The 22,515-nt window shown below is 44.3% G+C and overlaps 1 protein-coding gene across 1 annotated transcript in view; it reads left to right on the top strand.

The window, feature by feature from the left end:
- GFRA1 (GDNF family receptor alpha 1) overlaps positions 1 to 22,515 on the top strand; it is a 337,336-nt gene that overhangs the window by 65,805 nt on the left and 249,016 nt on the right. Inside the window, exon 3 of the mRNA XM_077257918.1 lies at positions 9,461 to 9,544. Within this exon, the coding sequence (XP_077114033.1) occupies positions 9,461 to 9,544 (84 nt within the window). The remainder of the gene's footprint in view (positions 1 to 9,460; positions 9,545 to 22,515) is intronic.

The following is a 22,515-nucleotide window of genomic DNA, read 5'->3' on the forward strand; positions in this document are numbered from 1 at the left end:
ACGGATCCGTCGGAAAAACGGATGCAACGGATGGTAAAAACGTATGCAACGCATCCAGTATTTTCGACGGAAACGTTTAGCGGATTTGCGTCGAAATGCTGTATGCGTGGCATACGTTTGTCACCGTTTTTCACTTTTTTGACGCATCCGTTTTTTCGGCAAAAAAGACGTTTTGAGACGGTTTGCAGTTAACGCTAGTGTGAAAGTAGCCTTACTCAGCAGAGGACGTTGGGCGATGGCGTTTTCCTTGCTCGGATGTTTCTGTGGACTCTCATGGATTTTCTGATGGGGGTGAGCTGAAACATAACTTTTTTACTGTTCTTTAGATTCCGCCATGAGTCTGGTTGTCCGCAATGATCGCCGTTTGCGTCAGGGGGAGCATGAGACACCGCCTATGGGAGAGGGTTTAGGTTCACGTGAGGTTGCTGCAGGTGAGCCCACGGGGGGTGTCGCAGGGGTGTCACATGTGAAGCGTCGAGCCCCTGAGCTCAGGAAGCAGGGAGCCTGTTTTTACTGTGGTAAAACTGGTCATTTTATTAACATCTGTCCTCTGCTGCCTAAGAAAAACGCAACGGCGGAAAACTTCTAAGCTCAGAGGGTGTGGAGGAGACCAGTCTGAGCTTATGTATATCCTCCATGGTGGTTTCTCAGTGCATGCTCCCTGCTAAGGTTTTTATTGCTGGCAGTGAGCTGCCTATTACTGTTTTTGTGGATAGTGGTTCAGCCACAAATCTCATTGATGAGGAGTTTGCACGCACAGCAGGTTTTAGGATTGAAAAACTGCCTCATCCTATCCGCGTGGTCACCATCAATGCTGCTCCTCTCTCTCAGGGGGAGATTACTGAGTTTCTGGCTGAGGTGAAACTCCACATAGGAGTTGTACATTCCGAGCAGGTTACATGTAAGGTGCTCAGGAATCTTCCTGCTCAGGTGGTTTTGGGTTTTCCTTGGTTGTCTATGCACAACCCAGTAATTGACTGGAAAACTCAGGACATAATTCGGTGGAGCGAGTTCTGCCAGGAGAATTGCCTGGCCACATGTGTGGCTGCGGTGACTTCAAGCGTTCCGGAGTCACTTCTGGATTTTGTGGATGTATTCTCTGAGAAGGGTTGTTCAGAGTTGCCGCCACATCGTCCCTATGACTGTACTATCAGGTTTAAACCAGGGGCCAAATTGCCTAAAGCAAGGATGTTTAACATCTCCGGTCCGGAGAGACAAGCGTTAAAAGATTACATTGCTGAAAGCTTGAGCAAAGGGCACATCAGGCCGTCATCCTCGCCGGTGGCAGCAGGGTTCTTCTTCGTGAAGAAGAAAGATGGCGGATTACGCCCGTGTTTGGATTTCAGGGAGTTGAACCAGATTACGGTACGTGATCCATACCCTATGCCTCTGATACCAGATTTGTTCAACCAGGTGGCAGGTGCTAAGTGGTTCTCCAAGCTTGACCTCAGGGGGGCGTACAACCTCATAAGAGTCCGTCAAGGTGATGAGTGGAAGACGGCTTTTAATACCCCTGAGGGTCATTTTGAAAATTTGGTGATGCCATTTGGGTTGACTAACGCACCTGCAGTGTTCCAACATTTCATTAATGATGTTTTCGCATGTTTTGGGGAAATTCGATATCGTGTATCTAGATGACATTCTCATATATTCTTGCGACCGTGATGCTCATTTAGATCATGTCAGGCAGGTGTTACAGCTTCTCAGAGAGAATAAGCTATATGCAAAACTTGAGAAATGTGTATTTTCTGTTCAAGAGTTGCCTTTCTTGGGTTATATTGTGTCTGCTTCTGGTTTTAAAATGGACGCCGCTAAGGTGCAGGCGGTGCTGCATTGGGAACGTCCTGATAACCTGAAAGCACTTCAGCGGTTCCTTGGGTTTTCTAACTACTATAGGAAATTTATCAAGGATTTTTAGCTAAACCGCTAACTGACATGACTAAAAAGGGTACCAATTTCTCCGTCTGGCCTGAGGCTGCTGTGCGCGCATTTGAATTTCTTAAGAACAGTTTTGTTTCAGCCCCCATTCTTATGCAGCCTGACGTATCTAAACCCTTTGTTGTGGAAGTCGATGCGTCTGAGGTTGGTGTTTGGGCGGTACTATCACAAAGCTCATCTTTGAGTGGTTTACGTCCGTGCGCCTATTTCTCCAAGAAACTGTCGTCTGCCGAACGTAACTACGATATCGGCAACAGGGAGTTGTTGGCAATCCAGTTGGCCTTTGAGGAATGGCGACACTTCTTGGAGGGGTCGGTACATCAGGTTACTGTTATTACCGACCATAAGAATTTGCTGTATTTGGAGTCTGCCAAGCGTCTATCTCCCAGGCAGGCTCGCTGGGCATTGTTTTTCACGCGGTTCAATTTTGTGGTCACTTACAGACCGGGGTCTAAAAACACTAAGGCGGATGCTCTGTCCAGGTGTTTTCCGGGGGGAGAACCTCGGGAAGATCCAGTACCCATCCTCCAAAAGGGTGTTGTGGTTTCGGCTCTCACTACCGAGGTTGAGGCTGAGATTGCCGAGGCTCAGGAGGAGGTACCATCTGAGCTTCCCGTCAACAAATCTTTTGTACCGCTTCATCTCCGCCTAAAGGTTTTGGCGGAGCATCATGATGCTGTCCTGGCTGGCCACCCAGGGGTTAGAGGTACCTTGGAGTTTGTGTCACGTCGGTTTTGGTGGCCCAAGATCCAACAGGACGTGGTCTCATACGTGTCAGCTTGTACCACGTGTGCTAGGGCTAAGACGCCTCGCTCCCGTCCTGTTGGCACACTACTTCCTCTTGAGGTACCTAGTAAGCCATGGACGGAAATCTCCATGGATTTCATCACTGATTTGCCCTCATCAGCTGGAAACACGGTCATCTTGGTGATTGTTGATCGGTTTTCTAAAATGTCGCACTTTGTGTCTTTGCCTGCGTTGCCTAACGCTAAGACTCTGGCTCAAGTATTTGTGCAGGAGGTGGTCAGACTTCATGGGGTTCCGTCTGACATCGTGTCTGATAGGGGGTCTCAGTTTGTGGCAAAATTTTGGAGAGCGTTTTGCTCACGGCTGGGAATCAAGTTATCTCATTCTTCGGCGTTCCATCCTCAGTCAAATGGTCAGACTGAGCGTATGAACCAAAATTTGGAACAGTATTTACGCTGCTTTGTCTCTGATAACCAGGAGGAGTGGTCTACCTTCCTTCCTTTGGCTGAGTTTGCCATCAATAATCACCGCCAGGAGTCATCTGGGGAGTCTCCGTTTTTTTGTGTTTACGGGCTACATCCTCAATTTTGTACCTTGAGTCAGAGAGGCTCTTCCGGCGTTCCGGAGGAGGACCAGTTAGGAGCACATTTGTCATCAGTCTGGAGGAGAGTTAAGCAGCGCCTGTTGAGTGTGGGTGCTAGGTACAAACGTGTGGCTGACAGTAGGCGTGTGCCAGGTCCGGACCTGAGTGTGGATGACTGGGTGTGGTTATCCACAAAAAACATAAGACTCAAAATACCATCCCTTAAATTGGGCCCACGGTTTATTGGTCCATTTAGGGTCACCGCCGTCATTAACCCAGTAGCTTACCGAATGGAGCTTCCTACGGTGTATAAGATACACAACGTGTTCCACAGGTCTCTTCTAAAGAAGGTGGTGGGTTCTGTGGACGCAGCGCCTATGCCACCTCTAGTCTTGGTGGATGGTAATTTGGAGTTTGAAGTCTCCAAGGTGGTTGACTCTCGTGTAGTGCGTCGCACTTTACAGTACTTAGTACACTGGCGTGGTTATGGGCCTGAGGAGAGGTCCTGGGTACCAGCCTCGGACGTTCATGCTGACCGGCTGGTCAGGTTGTTTCACCGCCGTCATCCGGACAAGCCGGGTCCTATTAGCCGTGAGGGCCCTGGGGTCCCTCGTAGAAGGCGGGGTACTGTCATGTCGGACGCTGTTCAGACCAGGTCGTCCGACAGACAGCGGTAATTCCGCTTTTGACCACTATTTGCTCATTGGCGTCTGCTAGATTTTATCTAGCTGTTCCGGGGTTAATTTACCTGATCCTCGGATTGGAAGCTGGGCCATGCCCATTGCCTTTAAATAGTTCTCCTGATCATTGGGCGTCGCCGATTATAGCTACTGTCTTGTGCGTTGTTATCTCGGTCTGGTGAGGAGAGCTAGTGGTTGGCGATTCGTTGCTGGTGGTGTATTTTCCTTTGTCTTATTTACTCCTTCCTATATATGTGTTTATTTTGCCCTGCACATTTATAGTGTATTCCTGAGTGACTGCGGCTTGGTGTATATTTTCCTTTATCCTTGTCTGTGCTAACTGTGGGTATTGGAGTATTACCTTTTCACTGGGTGGTGGGCGGAGGTTTCAGCCTAGGGCTGAGCTCAGGAGATAGGGTGAGGGTGGAGGCCTAGACATGCACACCATCAGTGTAAACTCCAGGTAGAGGGTCAGTCAGGATTTCCCTAGTCTGAGGGAAATTGCAGGGGCCCGGGTTATTAGCTCTCGCTCACCTAGTCTCTCCCTGACATAGGTCACCACAGGGGGAGTGCCTTGGTTCTGGGCACGGGGATAAGCGAGCGAGACCTCAGTCTTCACTACTCTTTTGTCCAGGGTCTAGCTGCCACACACATCTGTAATGCATCTTGATGTGTCGCCCTTCCCCCGAGCCACATGGTCAGCCATGATATGAAAGAACCTCCAGAAACTTCTCTGTCCTCATCTACATTCATAGACATTGAGGTGGGAAAAGTATGTGCCCCCCACATCCAGCTGCAGGGGCTTCTCTGTCCTCATCTACATCTCCCCCAACCCTAAATTAAGGGATTGATCAAGATACAGCCAAGGAAATGCCAAACATGGCCGAGCAGTAGTCCTGCCCCTGGAATGAAGCCGACGTGTCTGCCGTGTTCCACAGCAGTGAAACAGCAGGATAGTGAAGTGTCATTGTGTGACTAATGCCTGTATACAGAGTGTAATACTGCTACCCGCGACCATTTATAGCTAACGACTACATATACAGTACAGAGCAAAAGTTTGGACACACCTTCTCATTTAAAGATATTTCTGTATTTTTCCTGACTATGAAAATTGTACATTCACACTGAAGGCATCAAAACTATGAATTAACACATGTGGAATTATATACTTAACAAAAAAGTGTGAAACAACTGAAATTATGTCTTATATTCTAGGTTCTTCAAAGTAGCCACCTTTTGCTTTGATGACTGCTTTGCACACTCTTGGCATTCTCTTGATGAGCTTCAAGAGGTAGTCACCGGGAATGGTTTTCACTTCACAGGTGTGCCCTGTCAGGTTTAATAAGTGGGATTTCTTGCCTTATAAATGGGGTTGGGACCATCAGTTGTGTTGTGCAGAAGTCAGTTGCAAAAACCATCAAGCGCTACAAAGAAACTGGCTCACATGAGGACCGCCCCAGGAAAGGAAGACCAAGAGTCATCTCTGCTTCTGAGGATAAGTTTATCCGAGTCACCAGCCTCAGAAATCGCAGGATAACAGCAGCTCAGATTAGAGACCAGGTCAATGCCACACAGAGTTCTAGCAGCAGACACATCTCTACAACAACTGTAAGAGGAGACTTTGTGCAGCAGGCCTTCATGGTAAAATAGCTGCTAGGAAACCACTTGTCATCCATGTTTGGATCTGTGGCAGATCTGGTTTCCCTCAGATTAAAACCTTTTTTCGTTTCAGGTCATCGGGGGTTAATGCAGTTTTTCCCCTGGTGGCCGCTGGTGTAATTGCATTGCAGCTTGTTCTGCTGATGTGTTGTTGGTGACCACTCCCACCTTCCTTTAAAAGGTCACCTGATGCATCAGCTGACTGTTGGTTATACAGGTCCTTCTGGAGACCAGCCTAGCTGGAGAAAGGAGCTTGCTGAGTGCTGTGGTTCTACAGCTGAATACTCATTCCAGGTGCCTTACTCTGCTGTGCGGTGCATTGCAGTAGAGAAAGCTAAGTGTGCTGTTATTGTTTCTTTTTCCCTTTATTGTGTAACTTTCCCCTGTGTTGTATTAGTGCAGCGGTGGGACCAGTGCTCTCACCTGCCAGTTCCCTACATAGGGATTAGAGCAGAGCAAGTGAGGGACAAGGTATCCTGGTCGACGACGGGTTGAAAGAACCCGTATAGGGACGATAGTAAGAGCAGGGCACATTCTCAGGTGAGTGCAGGAGGTGCCCATTCCCCGTTCCCTACCGACAGGGCCCACCGTTGTTAAAGTGTCACCAGTGTACCCTTGTGTGTTTCGCCGTTTTGTGACCGACCCGCCAGGTCGTGTCACACCAAGACAGTCACAGCGTGACACCACTGCTAAGGACAGGCAACAAGCAGAAGAGACTTGCTTGGGCTAAAGAACACAAGGAATGGACATTAGACCAGTGGAAATCTGTGCTTTGGTCTGATGAGTCCTAATTTGAGATCTTTGGTTCCAACCACCGTGTCTTTGTGCGATGCAGAAAAGGTGAACAGATGGACTCTACATGCTTGGTTCCCACCGTGAAGCATGGAGGAGGACGTGTGATGGTGTGGGGGTGCTTTGCTGGTGACACTGTTGGGGATTTATTCAAAATTGAAGGCATACTGAACTAGCATGGCTACCACAGCATCTTGCAGCAGCATGCTATTCCATCCGGTTTGTGTTTAGTTGGACCATCATTTATTTTTCAGCAGGACAATGACCCCAAACACACCTCCAGGCTGTGTAAGGGCTATTTGACCAAGAAGGAGAGTGATGGGTGCTACGTCAGATGACCTGGCCTCCACAGTCACCAGACCTGAACCCAAGCTAGATGGTTTGGGGTGAGCTGGACCGCAGAGTGAAGGCAAAAGGGCCAACAAGTGCTAAGCATCTCTGGGAACTCCTTCAAGATTGTTGGAAGACCATTCCCGGTGACTACCTCTTCATGCTCATCAAGAGAATGCCAAGAGTGTGCAAAGCAGTCATCAAAGCAAAAGATGGCTACTTTGAAGAACCTAGAATATAAGATATATTTTCAGTTGTTTCACACTTTTTTGTTAAGTATATAATTCCACATGTGTTAATTCATAGTTTTGATGCCTTCAGTGTGAATGTACAATTTTCATAGTCAGGAAAATGCAGAAAAATCTTTAAATGAGAAGGTGTGTCCAAACTTTTGGTCTGTACTGTATGTTCTATTCTGTAATACTGCTGATGCATCGTCACTGTATAACTAATCTCCATATATAATGCTGTTGTCCTCTGATACATTGTCACTGTATAACTAATATCTACATAGAATCCTAGAATGTTTGAGTTGGAAGGGACCTCCAGGGTCGTTGTGTCCAACCCCCATCTCATTGTAGGAGTCACTAAACCATCTCAGACAGATGTCTGTCCAGCCTTTGTGTGAAGACTTCCATTGAAGGAGAACTCACCACCTCACATGGTCACCTGTTCCACTCATTGATCGTTCACTGTCAAAAACTTTTTTCTAATATCTAATCTGTATCTTCTCCCTTTCAGTTTCCTCCCATTGCTTCTCAAGTTTCTATGTGTAAATGAGAATAATGATGGTCCTTCTACAATGTGACAGCCCCTCAGATATTTGTAGACAGCTATTAAGTTTCCTCTCAGTCTTTTTTGCAGCTAAACATTCACAGATCCTTTAACCGTTTCTCATAGGACATGGTTTGCACTCTGCTCACCATCCTGGTAGTTCTTCTCTGAACTTGCTCCAGTTTTTCAATGTCTTTTATATAATGTGGAGCCCAGAACTGGACCCTGTATTCCAGATGAGTTCTGACCAAGGAGGAGGAGAGGGGGAGAATTACTTCACGTGATCTAGTCTCTACGCTTTTCTTAATACATCCTAGAACTGTGTTTGTTTAATTTTGCTGCTGCATCATACTGTCGACTCATGTGCTGTCTGTGATCTATTTGTATACCCAAGTCTTTTTTTTCACATGTGCTGTTGCTTAGTTCTATTCCTCCCATTCTATAGATGTATTTTTTATTTTTCCTCCCCAGATGTAGAATCTTGCATTTCTCCTTGTTAATAAATACCATTCTATTAGTCGCTGCCCATTGTTCAGGCTTCTTCTTTTGAATCCTTTCTCTGTCTTCTCTAGTGTTAGCTATCCCTCCTAGCTTTGCATCGTCTGCACATTTGATTAGTTTACCTTCAGTTCCCTTATCTAAATAATTTATTAAAATGTTGAACAGCACTGGGGCCAGGACTTTGTGGTCCCCACTTGAATCACTTTTCCAAATGGACGTGCAACCATTTATCACCACTCTTTGAGTACGTTAATGAGCCAGCCATGAATCCACCTAACCATAGCCTTGTCAATCCCATACTTGGTCATTTGTTCTATAAGGATAGTATGAAATACTTTATTAAATGCTTTCCGGAAGTCGAGATTTACAATATCTACTGCATTTCCCTGATCCACCCAGTCAGTGATTCCATCATAGAATGAGATTAGATTAGTCTGGCATGACTTGTTTGCTACAAACTCATGCGGGCTCTGGTTATTTACTGTATTTTTATCCAAGTACTTACATGTTTAATGCTGCTATCCTTCTGATATTGTCACTGTGTAACTAATATCTACATATATGCTGCTCTGCTGTCCTTCTGATACATTGCCTCACTGGATAACTGATAGCCACATAAGGGTACGTTCACACAGGACTTTTTTGCTGCTTTTTTTTTGCTGCTTTTTTTTATGCTAATTTTCAGCTGCTTTTTACAGTACCAGTAAAGCCTATGAGATTTCAGAAATCTCATGCACACACGTTGGTTTTTTGTTTGATCAGTTTTTTCTGCTTTGCTGCTTTTTTTGGACATAGGGCATGTCACTTCTTTCACCGTTTTTGCTGCGTTTTTGCAGCGTTTTTTCACCCATTGACTTGAATGGGTGATGAAAAAAACGCTGCAAAAACGCTGAAAAAACGCATGTAGCATTATTTGCTGCGTTTTTTTGTGCAGAAAATCATGGCCAGCAGGAAGGGATCTCACAGCCAAGAGCTTAGGGGTGTGAAGAGCCATTGTGAGGTGTGAAGAGCCATTGTGAGGTGTCCTGTTTGTGATCTATTGTGAGGGAGTTCCTGGTAGTGAGGTGTGAAGAGCCATTGTGAGGTGTGAAGAGCCATTGTGAGGTGTCCTGTTTGTGATCTATTGTGAGGGAGTTCCTGGTAGTGAGGTGTGAAGAGCCATTGTGAGGTGTGAAGAGCCATTGTGAGGTGTCCTGTTTGTGATCTATTGTGAGGGAGTTCCTGGTAGTGAGGTGTGAAGAGCCATTGTGAGGTGTCCTAGCAGCTGAAAATTGGCATAAAAAAAGCAGCAAAAATCTGCAGCAAAAAAGTCCTGTGTGAACGTACCCAAAAAACGCACCAAAAACGCACCAAAAAAACGCACCTAAATTAGCATTAAAAAAAGCAGCAAAAAAAAGCAGCAAAAAATTCCCGTGTGAACGTACCCTAAAGTTGATTTTTCCTCTGTCTCCTGTAGGAAATGAACTTCTGGAGGATTCACCCTATGAGCCTGTTAATAACCGACTTTCCGACATCTTTAAAATGGATTCCAGTTTATCAGGTAAGAAGCAACTAATGTGTGTATTTAAAACCCTGCTTGGGAACCATGGGGTCATATAGACCCCAGCGCTGAATAAATTGAATTATTTCTAAAACTGGTCAATCTCAGACATTGACCTTCTATGTATTTTCAAGTAACATAGTTCTGCTTACGTTGATGATATTTTGAATTTGTTTTTCAATTTTGTTTCAAAGTTATTTTCAATTTTCTGTGTTTGGGACTCTCCTGACCCCATAGAGCCTTTATTGTCTGACATTTTTTTTTTTTAATATTTTCTGTTTATTCACAGGTTTTGTAGTATAATTATAAATAAACAATGGCTAGTTCCAAGTGACACCAGCAGTGTTACAGGACAGCGCAAACGGTGCTATGTTTGTCCTCGATCGAAGGGCATAAAGACGAGAATTGTTTGCAATGACTGCAAGATCATTTGTGAAGAACATGGCACTATGACGTGCAGTGAATGCAAGGGCTACACTTATTGCCAGATCATTCGTTGTCATTACGTTGTTACTAAAATCCACACAGTTGCAGTTATTGTGCATTTTATTTTATTGAATTTTAATACTTTTAATTATTAGTAAAGCATTTTGGTATAAATTTCAGTTTGTGTTTGATGATGACAAATAAATCACTTCAAAGTTACGTTTGATTTTATAACTGTGTTCTGAAATGATGACAGAATAAAACTTGATTATTCTGAACAGCCAGCATGTCCATTTTAATGAAATATGCCGATTTTGAGCCTGGGGTCATATAGACCCCATGGTACCAAAGCAGTGATTTGTTTCATGTTTCCACATCAGGGTTAAATGAATTAAAAAAAACGGCATGGAGTCTCCCCCATTTTTGACAACCAGCCAAGCTTAAGCAGACAACTGGGGGCTGGTATTCTCAGGCAGGATATTGCCCCCAACCTCTACCTAAAAATCGCAGCCCATATCTGCCTCAGAAATGGCGCTTTTTCCAGCTCTTCCCACTTGACCTGTGGCAGTGCCAAGTGGGGTAATATCTGTGGGTTAACGTCACCTTTGTATTGTCCGGTGACATTAAGCCCACATCTTAGTAATGGAGAGGTATCTATAAGACACCTATCCATTACTAATCCTATAGTTACAGTTGTGCTCAAAAGTTTACATACCCCTGCAGAATTTTTGCTTTCTTGGCCTTTTTTCAGAGAATATGAATAACACCAAAACTTTTTCTCCACTTATGGTTAATAGTTTGGATGAAGCCATTTATTGTCAGACTCCTATGTTTTCTCTTTTTAAGTCATAATGACAACCCAAAACATCCAAATGACCCTGATCTAAAGTTCACATCCCCTGGTGATTTTGGTCAATAACATGCACAGAAGTTGGCACAAATGGGTTTGAATGACTACTAAAGGTAACATCCTCACCTGTGAGGGATATTGTTGTTTTTTTATTGTTTTATTACAGGAGACCATGGCTTCAGTGGAATTAGCGTTAGGTGAGTATAACTGTATTTGTTATTTTTAAATAAAAAAAAAGGGTTTATTTACAATATAACTATAGGATTAGTAATGGATAGGAGTCTAATAGAAAACTCTCCATTCCTAAGCCGTGGGCTTGATGTCACCAGACAAAATAAAGGTGACATCAACCCCACAGATATTATCCCACTTGCAACTGCCACAGGGCAAGTGGGAAGAGCTAGGAAAAGCATCTTTTCTTACGTGGCTAAGTGATGCAATTTTTAGGCTGGGGGTGGGGGCAATATCCAGCCTGAGAATACCAGCTGCCAGTTGTCTGCTTTAGCTTGGCTGTTTGTCAAAAAATGGGTGAGACCGCATGCTGGTTTTTTAATTTATTTAAATAATTTAAAAAAGAACATCGTGGGGACCCCTCTATTCTTGATAACCAGCCTTGCTGAAGTTGACAGCTGAGGGTTGCAGCCCCCAGCTGTCAGTTTTGCCTGGCTGGTTATTAAAAATTTAGGAGAATCCTCGCTATTTTTTAAAGTTATTTATTTAGAGCTCAGGCGGCTGATGAATACTCTTATCAGCCACTCCTGCTCTCACTGTAATTAGCGGCAGCAGGTGTAGGCTGATGGAAGTAGTAGTCCCATCTGCTGACACCAGTTACCGGAGGGAAACTTTTTACTTTTGTAATTGGAAATCGGCCACTCTTGGTGCACTAGCCAAGAATCAGCTGCACTCAGTGGAGTATCCTTTTGTGGCCTGGAAGGTTTGTCACTCATCCTTTACTTTCCCATCCAGCACTTTTATTAGTGTGGAGAACTTACAACCAGTCATAGATTCACCTCAAATGGTTATTCCTCAAATCTTAATGTGGTTTTATAATAAAGTACATGTACTTTTAAATCTGAGACATTTTGTATATAGCCCCTTAAGGATGCCCTTCCAAGCTCTATTTACACGTCAGTTGGCATTGGTATCATAATGTAGTTCAGGGGGCCCTGGTGGATCCTGTGCAGTACAGTCTCTCATCTGGCACCATCAGCATAGCTGTGATGTGTCTAGAACGGAACGTCTACTGTGAGGGATGATACAATGGAAAGAGGCCGGGTGTTCTGATAACTAAAAAGAGCAATGTAATGCAGGATGGGCTGTATACAGTGTACAGAATGGAGAGATACTGCAGGATGAGCTAAATAACGGTGAAAGAAAGGAGAGATATACTGCACTATGGGCTGTATACAGGGGACTAAGAGTAGAGATATACTGTAATATGAGCTATATAAAGGTGACAGAAAGGATATACTGTAGGATGAGCTATATAACAGTGATAGAAAGGAGATATACTGAAAGATGAGCTATATAAAGGTCACAAAAAGGAGAGATATACTGCACTATGGACTGTATACAGGTGACAGAAAGGAGAGATATACTGCAGAATAGACTGTATACAGTTGCCTGAGATTTGGGATTTACTGTAAGATTAGCTATAAAAAGGTAACAGAAAGGATATACTTTAGGATGAGCTATATAACAGTGACAGAAAGGAGAGATATACTGTAGGATGAGCTATAAAAAGGTGACAGAAAGGAGAGATATACTGCTCTGTGGGCTGTATACAGGTGCTTGCAAGTAGGGATAGTCTGGAGGATGGGCTGTATTCAGGTGCCTGAGAGGTGGGATATACTGTGGGATAGGTTGTATTAATAGGTGACAGAAAGGAGAGATATACTGCAGAATCCAACAGGACAGTTCTGATTTGGGGGAGATGTCCCACACGGTCACGGCTTTATCCCAACTCTATGCCGCTCGGGGATGTCTGGTGATGTCTTCACCTCTCCTAGATGTGTCGGCTCAGACGCTGCAGCTATCATTCGGTCCCTCCTCTGGCACACAAAATGTAACCCTTTAAGAAGTTGTTGTTCATACAGTTAACAATTAAACTAAATAAGGCAAAGATCGCAGTCCGTACAGGCAGTGTGAGCGGATGGAAACCCGTGCGGCCTCCTGGTGGGTCGCCGCTCGTCATCTCATCGTTATATCAAGGTGAAGATTTTACTTCACCATTAAAAATAGAAATAAGGATCAAATCAGCTTCAGTCCATAGAGAGCTGTCCCCCTGAGAGCAGCAGGAATCGGGGGGACCCGACACCATGAAGAGCGGCTTCTGTGATGCCTGCTGCTCTGGATGGGGGGCAGTCCTACTCCGGACACTAATCCTCCCCCATCAGGAACCTAACATGGCCTTATAGGGCTGAGCAAAAGGGTCTCTGAACGGAGGTCCTGGAGATGTGACATAATGAGAATGACAGAGTCCATCTGTGAAATGTCTCCCTACTACACTGTGTTCCAAATTATTATGCAAATTGGATTTACGTGTCTTAAAGATTTAATTGTTTTGTTTTTCAAATAAACTCGTGGATGGTATTGTGTCTCAGGGCTCAATGAATCACTGAAATCAATCTTAAACACATGTGATAATTCGTTTTCCAGGTGATTCTAATTAAAGGAAAACTACTCAAAAATGATGTTCCACATTATTATGCAGATCACAGGTTTCAAGCAATATGGGAAATAAAAAGGATCTCTTTGCTGCTGAAAAGCGTTAAATAGTGCAATGCCTTGGACAAGGTATGAAAAAATTAGATATTTCACGAAAACTTAAGAGTGATCATCATACTCTGATGAGATTTGTGACTGAAACAGAGCACAGGCAGAGTTCATGCAGATAAAGGCATAATAAGGAAGTTTTCTGGCAGACAAATTCATTGGATTAAGAGAGCAGCTGCCAAAATACCATTACAAAGCAGCAAACAGTTATTTGAAGCTGCTGGTGCGTCTGGAGTCCCTCGTACCTCAAGGTGTAGGATCCTTCAAAGGCTTGCTGTGGTGCATAAACCTACTATTCGGCCACTCCTAAACAGTGTTCACAAGCAGAAATGGTTGCAATGGGCCCAGACATACATGAAGACTAATTTTCAAACAGTCTTGTTTACTGATGAGTGTCGAGCAACCCTGGACGGTCCAGATGGATGGAGTAGTGGATGGTTGGTGTATGGCCACCATGTCCCAACAAGGCTGCGACGTCAGCAAGGAGGTGGAGGAGTCATGTTTTGGGCCGGAATCATGGAGAAACAGCTGGTAGGGCCCTTTAAGGTTCCTGAAGGTGTGAAAATGACCTCAGCAAAGTATATAGCGTTTCTGACTGACAACTTTCTTCCATGGTCTAAAAAGCAGAAACGTGCCTTCAGGAGCAAAATCATCTTCATGCTGACAATGCCCCATCTCATGCTGCAAAGAAAACCTCCGAGTCATTGGCTGCTATGGGCATAAAAGGAGATAAACTCATGGTGTGGCCACCATCTTCCCCTGACCTCAACCCTGTAGAGAACCTTTGGAGAATCATCAAGCAAAAGATCTATGAGGGTGGGAGGCCGTTCACATCAAAACAGCAGCTCTGGGAGGGAAGAAATACAAGCAGAAACTCTCCGAAAACTCACAAGTTCAATGGATGCAAGAATTGTGAAGGTGACATCAAAGAAGTGTCCTGTAACTTGGCCTGTTAGGAGGTTTTGGAGTTAAATAGCTTTTTTGTTCAGTGAATGTGACCTCCTAATGCTGCAAATTCCACAAATGAGACTTTTCAGTTCTTTAAAACATGTCAAATGTTTAGAAATACTACTGTGCCTAATAATTTGGAACAGTGCATTGTGAGGTTTTATTCATTTTGGAGATTATACTGTTATCATTGGGAGGTTTCTTCAATAAAATTCGATGTATAATCTAACGGGTGATGACTTTTATTAGACTGACTGTCATTTGCACCGCCCATTTAGGAAAATCTGATAAAAATGTCGTTTGCATAATAATTTGGAACATAGTGTAGAGAGCTCAGCTGCATGCTCCAGTATGGCAGCGTGGGGTCACTCCGCTCTCTGCAGGGCTGTGGAAGCAGCCTGACCCCCACCCCTAATTATGAGGCAGGTGTATGGGAGACAAATGTCTGCACTGTACACCCGGCCTGGAGGTGGCGCTGCCATCGTCTGACCTATTGCCCTTTATTGTTGGCCAGTCCCCGGACGCTGCGATATCTGCTGGATCCATCCTCGACCCCTCATGTTAGGTCCTGATCCTGCTGTCTCCCGGGTGCAGACATGGAGGATTTTGCTCCTTTTGTTTGCTCTGTGGTGAGGAGCGAGCAGCCGATTGTCTCCGCACAATCCATTTCTTCTCGCATTGGGTGGCTGAAGAGAAATCTTTGAACTTGGTGCACGCTGCGGTTCGTCTCTCCGCTATCCTCAGGGATCCCACCACACAGTCGGCGCCATGAAAACCAATTAAATTAAAAGCATTGCGTTTCCATGTAAATGGGATGTCGGTCGCCTTGATGAAAAGCTCAGTGTGGTCGGCATTGTTTGTAAGATGCTAATACAGAATGCCGCGAAAAAACAGAGCCGGCGCGGTGATGAATGGTGCAGAGCGTGGAGTAAATCAGCTTTACCTGTCATCAGATAATAAACTAATCATCCGATATTTATACCTCGCCAAAGACAACGCGTGCTTACTAATCTCATCTGCATAGAGAGAGGAAGGACACCCGCAAAACAATGCCCGCCAAACCAGGCCATACAAAGTGCAGGATATGAGGGGCCCGGGGCCAGAGATGAGCACATCCCGTCTGTGTCCTACAATAATGTGAACATTGGTAGAATGAACAAGTGCGCTCACGTGTCCTCTGTATGAGTCCAAAGCAAGACAATAACAGTGAAAATAGACCTAGATGTTGCCCGAAATACAAAACATCCCTGTATTGTGATCCTCTAATATAAATGGCTGCTGCGGTTATTCCTAGAGCAGTGGAATGATCCTTGCAAGTGAAAAATTCTGCCAAAAAAATTGCCCAAATGTAAATTTGACTACTGGCTGAGACTGAGCAACTGGCACCCCGATTATCAGGAGTTACCTATAAATGTGATGGCCCTGATGTATTGGGGACTACTGAAATCTGGCGGAAGCATGTGCCCTTCATGTGAAAGACACCTGTTACCTCAAAGACCGCCGCTAAAGAACTGCAAGAAAAGCTGCACTTGGAAAAAGGCGCCCACAAATGGCTGTAGTCAAACACTAGAATATTGTGCTCTTCTTGTCCTCTGCGTGTCGTGGGACATTACGAGGAATGATACAGTGTTACGTTTAGGCTTCTTTCACTCTAACATTACTAACCAACCAGTCACAAGATATATAATTAATGGCACTTCCAATAACTATCTCAACAAAATGCGGATTTAGATCCCATTAACCACATGAAGAGAACCATAATATAAAATCAAGATATCTTTATTAAATAAATTTACAAAAAACAAAACAAACAAATAAGACCTGATATATAATAACCGAGTGTCCTGAAGGATAAAGGGACCCGCATACTATCCCCAACAGCAATATAACTGATAGTATTAATATAACAATCTAATATGCTAGATAAGAGGACTAAATGGGTTACTAAAATACATAATGGTAGACATTGTAAGATATACTGTGGAAATACAGGGAAAAGTAATAGTTCTCCTTTTAATTAAAGTAATAACCCAGTCCACATCTCTCACATACTAAACCAATCCTTTAAACACCCATTAGTTTAACATATATAGATATAAAGTATATATATATACAGACCCAGATAGTATATTGGTAAAGCAGGTCCCTTCCTCCTCGTGCGCCCCGACGCGCGTTTTGCCCAGAGTTTCTTCCGGGGGCGTGGTTTTAGTGAGGGCCAGACGTCAATATATATAACAAGCCTCCAATAGGGATTTGACACATACTAAGGGGCGTAGACAATAATGAAGTCCATTCGGCTTAACGGCGCATGCGTTCGATGTCTCCTCCGGATACAGACATAAGCACCTCCAGGTCAGCGCTCGCTGGAATGCAAGCAATTGATACCGGCGTATCCAGATATATGGGCGTTCCTGGAGATGCACGGAGCTGAGACATCTATGCGCATGCGTACTACCCAAAGGACATCCTAGACTAAACAAATGGAATGCCGATAATATACTCGATCCCTTATTTATTAAAATGGATAACTCTATTAATTAACTAGTGCATATTGCTAAAAAATATATAAATAAAAAAATATATATACATATATATATATATATATATATATATATATATATATATATATATATAATAGTGAACAGAGGTGAGTAAAAAAAGGTCGCTAGTGTATTAGACCTTAATATACGTATAATTTATAAAGAGTGCCCCGCAAAATTAAATTAAGTCACCATTATTAGGAGACATATTACAGTGCATTAATAATATTTATTTAATAAATATAAATTATTGAACTAAAGAAAGTGCTATGTGCAGTAGAAACTAAAGTGCTAAGTGCCTATAGAGATAAGAGTTATAAACCCATCTATATATTCATAATGTGAAAAAATCCATAATGGAAGTCTTAATAAAATTAGAATAGGGAAAAAATAGTTTTCATATGGAAACCGATATTAAAAGTCCCACCAAAAAAAAAAATAAAAAAAAAAATATTACAAACAAGAGCATAGCTAATATAAAATATATCACGCTACTAAAATGCTTCTTTATCTTCTTTATCTCTTATTTTCCTTTTTCTTTCTTTTTTCGTCCATTTTAGATCCATGGATGTCCTTTTATTAACCTTAGTACAACGTTGGTTCATACATAATTCCACCGAGCATGGAAAAGTAAACAGATGGAACATCATATAGCGCATTTATGTCAAACCATCTATTGAAAAAAGAATAAACCAATTAATAAAATAATCTAACAATGGATAAATGCAAATATAAAAACAACCCAAAATAAAAACATATATAAAATATATACTACCCTCATTATTAAAAAAGAATGTCCCCGACCATAGTTATGGCGCCCACAAATGGCTGTAGTCAAACACTAGAATATTGTGCACTTCTTGTCCTCTGCGTGTCGTGGGACATTACGAGGAATGCTACAGTGTTACGTTTAGGCTTCTTTCACACTAGCGTCGGGCTCGGTCCGTCGCAGTGCGTCGGGCTGAGGTCACCGACGCTAGCGTTTTCTCCGCCGCACAACGGGTGCAGCGGATGCATTTTTCCAGCGCATCCGCTGCCCCATTGTGAGGTGCGGGGAAGTGCGGGGAGGTGGGGGCGGAGTTCCGGCCGTGCATGCACGGTCGGAAAAAGCGGACTGTCGGGAGCAAAAAACGTTACATGTAACGTTTTTTGGTCCCGACAGTCCGCCACAACACGGCACAACCGTCGCACGACGGTTGCGACGTGTGGCAATGCGTCACAAATGCGTCGCTAATCTTAGTCAATGCTGAAAAAACACATCCTGCAAGCACTTTTGCAGGATGCGTTTTTTCAGCAAAACGACGCATTTGCGACGTATTGCAGTTAACGCTAGTGTGAAAGTAGCCTTACTTCTAAGGCGCCGTATGTAGTAAGTGGGGCTTCCGTCCACTTGTGTGAGTTCCTTAATAAGATTCAAGGCCTTGTTGTGACCCCCATTGCTGTACCACATGCCAGGCTTTAAGGGAGCATGCAAAAAACAAGGCGGCAGCTCTAAAGAAAGCAAAGTAAATGTGCAGCAGCCTCTGCTGTGACTAGACGAGCCAAATGTTGAAGCGGCAGTATCCCGTGGTGAAGTGTGGTGAAACACATGGGCGATTGCCACAGTCTGTTGGGGGTGTATATATTTGTCCACTGCCAAATCTACTGCAAAAGGAGTGCTGCCAGCAAACATTACCTCCTAGAGTGACGCACTGAGTGCTTGTGCAGAGCGCAGCAGTCGAGATGACAAGCTAAGCAGCTAATGAATGAAGGCAGTACGGTGAGGTGTAAGGCAGGGAGAGGGCAAGGACTTGGGTTAAGGGTTAGGGTTTCAGATATAGGGCTAGTGTTAAGGTCACAGTGTGAGGTTTAGGACTGTGGTTAGGAATGGGGTCAGAGCTAGGCTTTTGGTCAAGTCTAGGTTTAGGACTAGGTTTAGACATTGGCCTATTGTAATAAAACAGTTAGATTAAAAAATAGTATGTAAAACTTTTTTTTAACAATTTATAACTTTTATTTTTTAAATTTGAGGTTGCATTTCAGCAAATAGATATAGCTTGGGGGCTGCAGGGCAAACTATGATTACATTAGCAGAAGTAAAAGAAAGGGGTTGTTTATGGTGGAAGGGGCACGGGGCCTGCTGATTAGCTGGGACCGAATACCTGCCTTGGCCACGGAGCTGGAGACACTCGTTCTGCAAAGGCCGCAGCACCGTGTAAAAGGACGATGGATATAAACATGGCCCCGAGTCATCAAAACTTTTATGCTCTTCTGCTGTAAAAATTGGCAAAATTTTGTGCAGCGCAAAGTTGCTTAAAAATGTTGGGAATTTTGGTCTATTGGGCAACTCCGTGTCAAATTCATCAAAACAGGAGGTGTTTCTTACTCCAGTCCCTGATGAGATGAATTATTGGAGAGCACCTTATTCCTGCTCCCCCTCATTAATACGATGTACACAACGCCGGCCTCACTGAATCTGGGCCATGGTGAGTGTGGGGGGCGTACATTGTGTGATCCCATCTGCCATGACAAGGCGACCTCACACGGACCGGACCCCACACTGCACCGATTCCCCTGAGATTCAGGGAGGATACAGGATGGAAATAGGGGGAGTCGCAAAGCCAAGATGGCAGCAGCCAGTGCCCCCACGTGTGCAATGCAAAAAATTAAATAAAGGCGCAGGATGGTATAGCATCAGCTAGGATAGATTGTCAGCAATGGCCGCCCCGTCGTGAAATGTAATGTCCCATGAGTGTCGATGTGTGAGACCGTCAGCTGTGTGATATTGTAGTCCCGGGGTTCAATGTGATGATCAGCGGGGAAACCTCCGTCATTAGTCCCCATTAATCAGTTCAGTATCGAGTGCAGAGCTGTCTGCACCATCAGTACAAATCCGTGGTAAAGCAGCTCTGTGCAGACACCTGTGAGACAAAAGAAGGCGATATGGAAATCCAGCCCGGCCTCCGTATGGCGACGCGTCCCCGACTTCTCTCTGCCTCCGCCGGTGTCAGGTTCTTGTAATGGGATTTGTATGGAGCTGATGACTTAATATAAAAATATGAAAGATACATTTCTAAAAATAATAGAATCACATCCCGGGACAGGAGCCGCCGACGCTCTAATCACATTTCACTTTGCGGCTTGAACGGCAGATTTGCTTCAGAAGGATCAGTAAAACAATATTTTTTGCTCCTTGTAGATTTTATGACACTTGTGCATTATTAAAATCTCCCAATATACACAGCCATATATCTGAGCTCCAGCCGCAGATACATTGTATCCCAGCCGCTCTAGTTAACCCTTTACTGGAACCTATGCAGAAAAATGGAACTGCAAATGTATCTGCATCAGAGACAAAGAACACGCAGGATACAAAGCTGACACAAACGGCAGAACCGTCCGCTAAAGATTATAATCCAGAATTATTCATCACATCATAGAAAGGAAAAACAGGACAATTGTGCAAATAATGCTGCAAAGCATGTACGCTCCACTCCAAAGTCATAAGAATGTACAGTAGTCACCATCCGACTGTCTCCTTCCCCAGTATTGGCTGATAGCAGGGAGTAATAGATTGTAGTCACCATCCGACTGTCTCCTCCCCCAGTAATGGCTGATAGCAGGGAGTAATAGATTGTAGTCACCATCCGACTGTCTCCTCCCCCAGTAATGGCTGATAGCAGGGAGTAATGGATTTCATCCATTATAAGTTCATGCTAAAAACATACAACTCTGCCCTTCACTTCTCCAAACAAACCTATTTCAACACACTGTCCAATAACCCTAAACGTCTCTTTGACACTTTCCAGTCCCTACTCAACCCAAGAGAGCAGGCCCCAACCACAGATCTCCACGCTGACGATCTGGCCAATTACTTCAAAGAAAAAATTGACCACATTCGACAGGAAATCATCTCCAGTCCCAATCTCTTCATACCATGCACTGTCCTCCCTCCCCCGCTGCATCTAGTTCACTCTCTGACTTTGAACCAGTTACAGAAGACGAAGTAATCAGGCTCCTTGCATCTTCTTGCCCGACCACTTGCACCAGTGACCCCATTCTGTCACATCTCCTCCAGTCCCTTTCCCCGGCTGTCACCTCTCACCAAACAAAAATATTCAACCTTTCTCTCACTTCCGGTATTTTTCCCTCCCTTTTAAGCATGCCATCATACATCCATTACTTAAAAAACCATCCCTCGACCAAAACTGTGCCGCTAATTATAGACCTGTCTTTAATCTTCCCTTCATCTCTAAACTCCTGGAACGCCTGGTCCACTCCCGTCTTACCCGCTATCTCTCAGATAACTCTCTTCTCGACCCTCTTCAATCTGGCTTCCGCTCTTTACACTCTACTGAAACTGCCCTCACTAAAGTCTCTAATGACCTACTAACAGCTAAATCTAATGGTCACTACTCCATGCTAATTCTCTTGGATCTCTCCACAGCATTCGACACTGTGGATCATCAGCTCCTCCTCACTATGCTCCGCTCCATCGGCATCAAGGACACCGTTCTCTCCTGGTTCTCCTCCTATCTCTCTGACCGATCTTTCACTGTATGTTTTGCTGGTTCCTCCTCCTCTCACCTTCCCCTTACTGTTGGGGTTCCTCAAGGATCAGTCCTAGGCCCCCTCCTCTTCTCTTTGTATACTGCCCCTATTGGACAAACAATCAGTAGATTTGGTTTCCAGTACCATCTCTATGCTGACTACACCCAATTATACACCTCTTCTCCTGTTATCCTGTTATCACGCCGACCTTTTTAGAAAACACCAGTGATTGTCTTACCGCTGTCTCTAACATCATGTCCTCCCTCTATCTGAAACTGAACCTGTCAAAAACTGAACTCCTCGTGTTCTCTCCCTCTACTAACCTACCTTTGCCTGACATTGCCATCTCCGTGTGCGGTTCCACCATTACTCCCAAGCAACATGCCCGCTGCCTTGGGGTTATCCTTGATTCCGAGCTTTCATTCACCCCCCACATCCAATCACTGGCTCGCTCTTCTTATCTGCATCTCAAAAACATTTCTAGAATTCGCCCTTTTCTTACTTTCCACTCTGCAAAAACTCTTACTGTTTCTCTTATTTATTCTCATCTAGACTATTGTAACTCTCTACTAATCGGCCTCCCTCTTACCAAACTCTCCCCGCTCCAATCTGTCCTGAATGCTGCTGCCAGGATCATATTCCTCACCAACCGTTACACCGATGCCTCTACCTTGTGCCAGTCATTACACTGGTTACCCATCCACTCCAGAATCCAGTACAAAACTACTACCCTCATCCACAAAGCACTCCATGGCTCAGCACCACCCTACATCTCCTCTCTGGTCTCAGTCTACCACCCTACCCGTGCCCTCCGCTCCGCTCATGACCTCAGGTTAGCATCCTCAATAATCAGAACCTCCCATTCCCGTCTCCAAGACTTTACACGTGCTGCGCCGATTCTT

The sequence above is a fragment of the Ranitomeya variabilis genome, chromosome 4 (genome assembly GCF_051348905.1).
Source record: "Ranitomeya variabilis isolate aRanVar5 chromosome 4, aRanVar5.hap1, whole genome shotgun sequence".
In the NCBI taxonomy this organism is placed as follows: Eukaryota; Metazoa; Chordata; class Amphibia; order Anura; family Dendrobatidae; genus Ranitomeya; species Ranitomeya variabilis.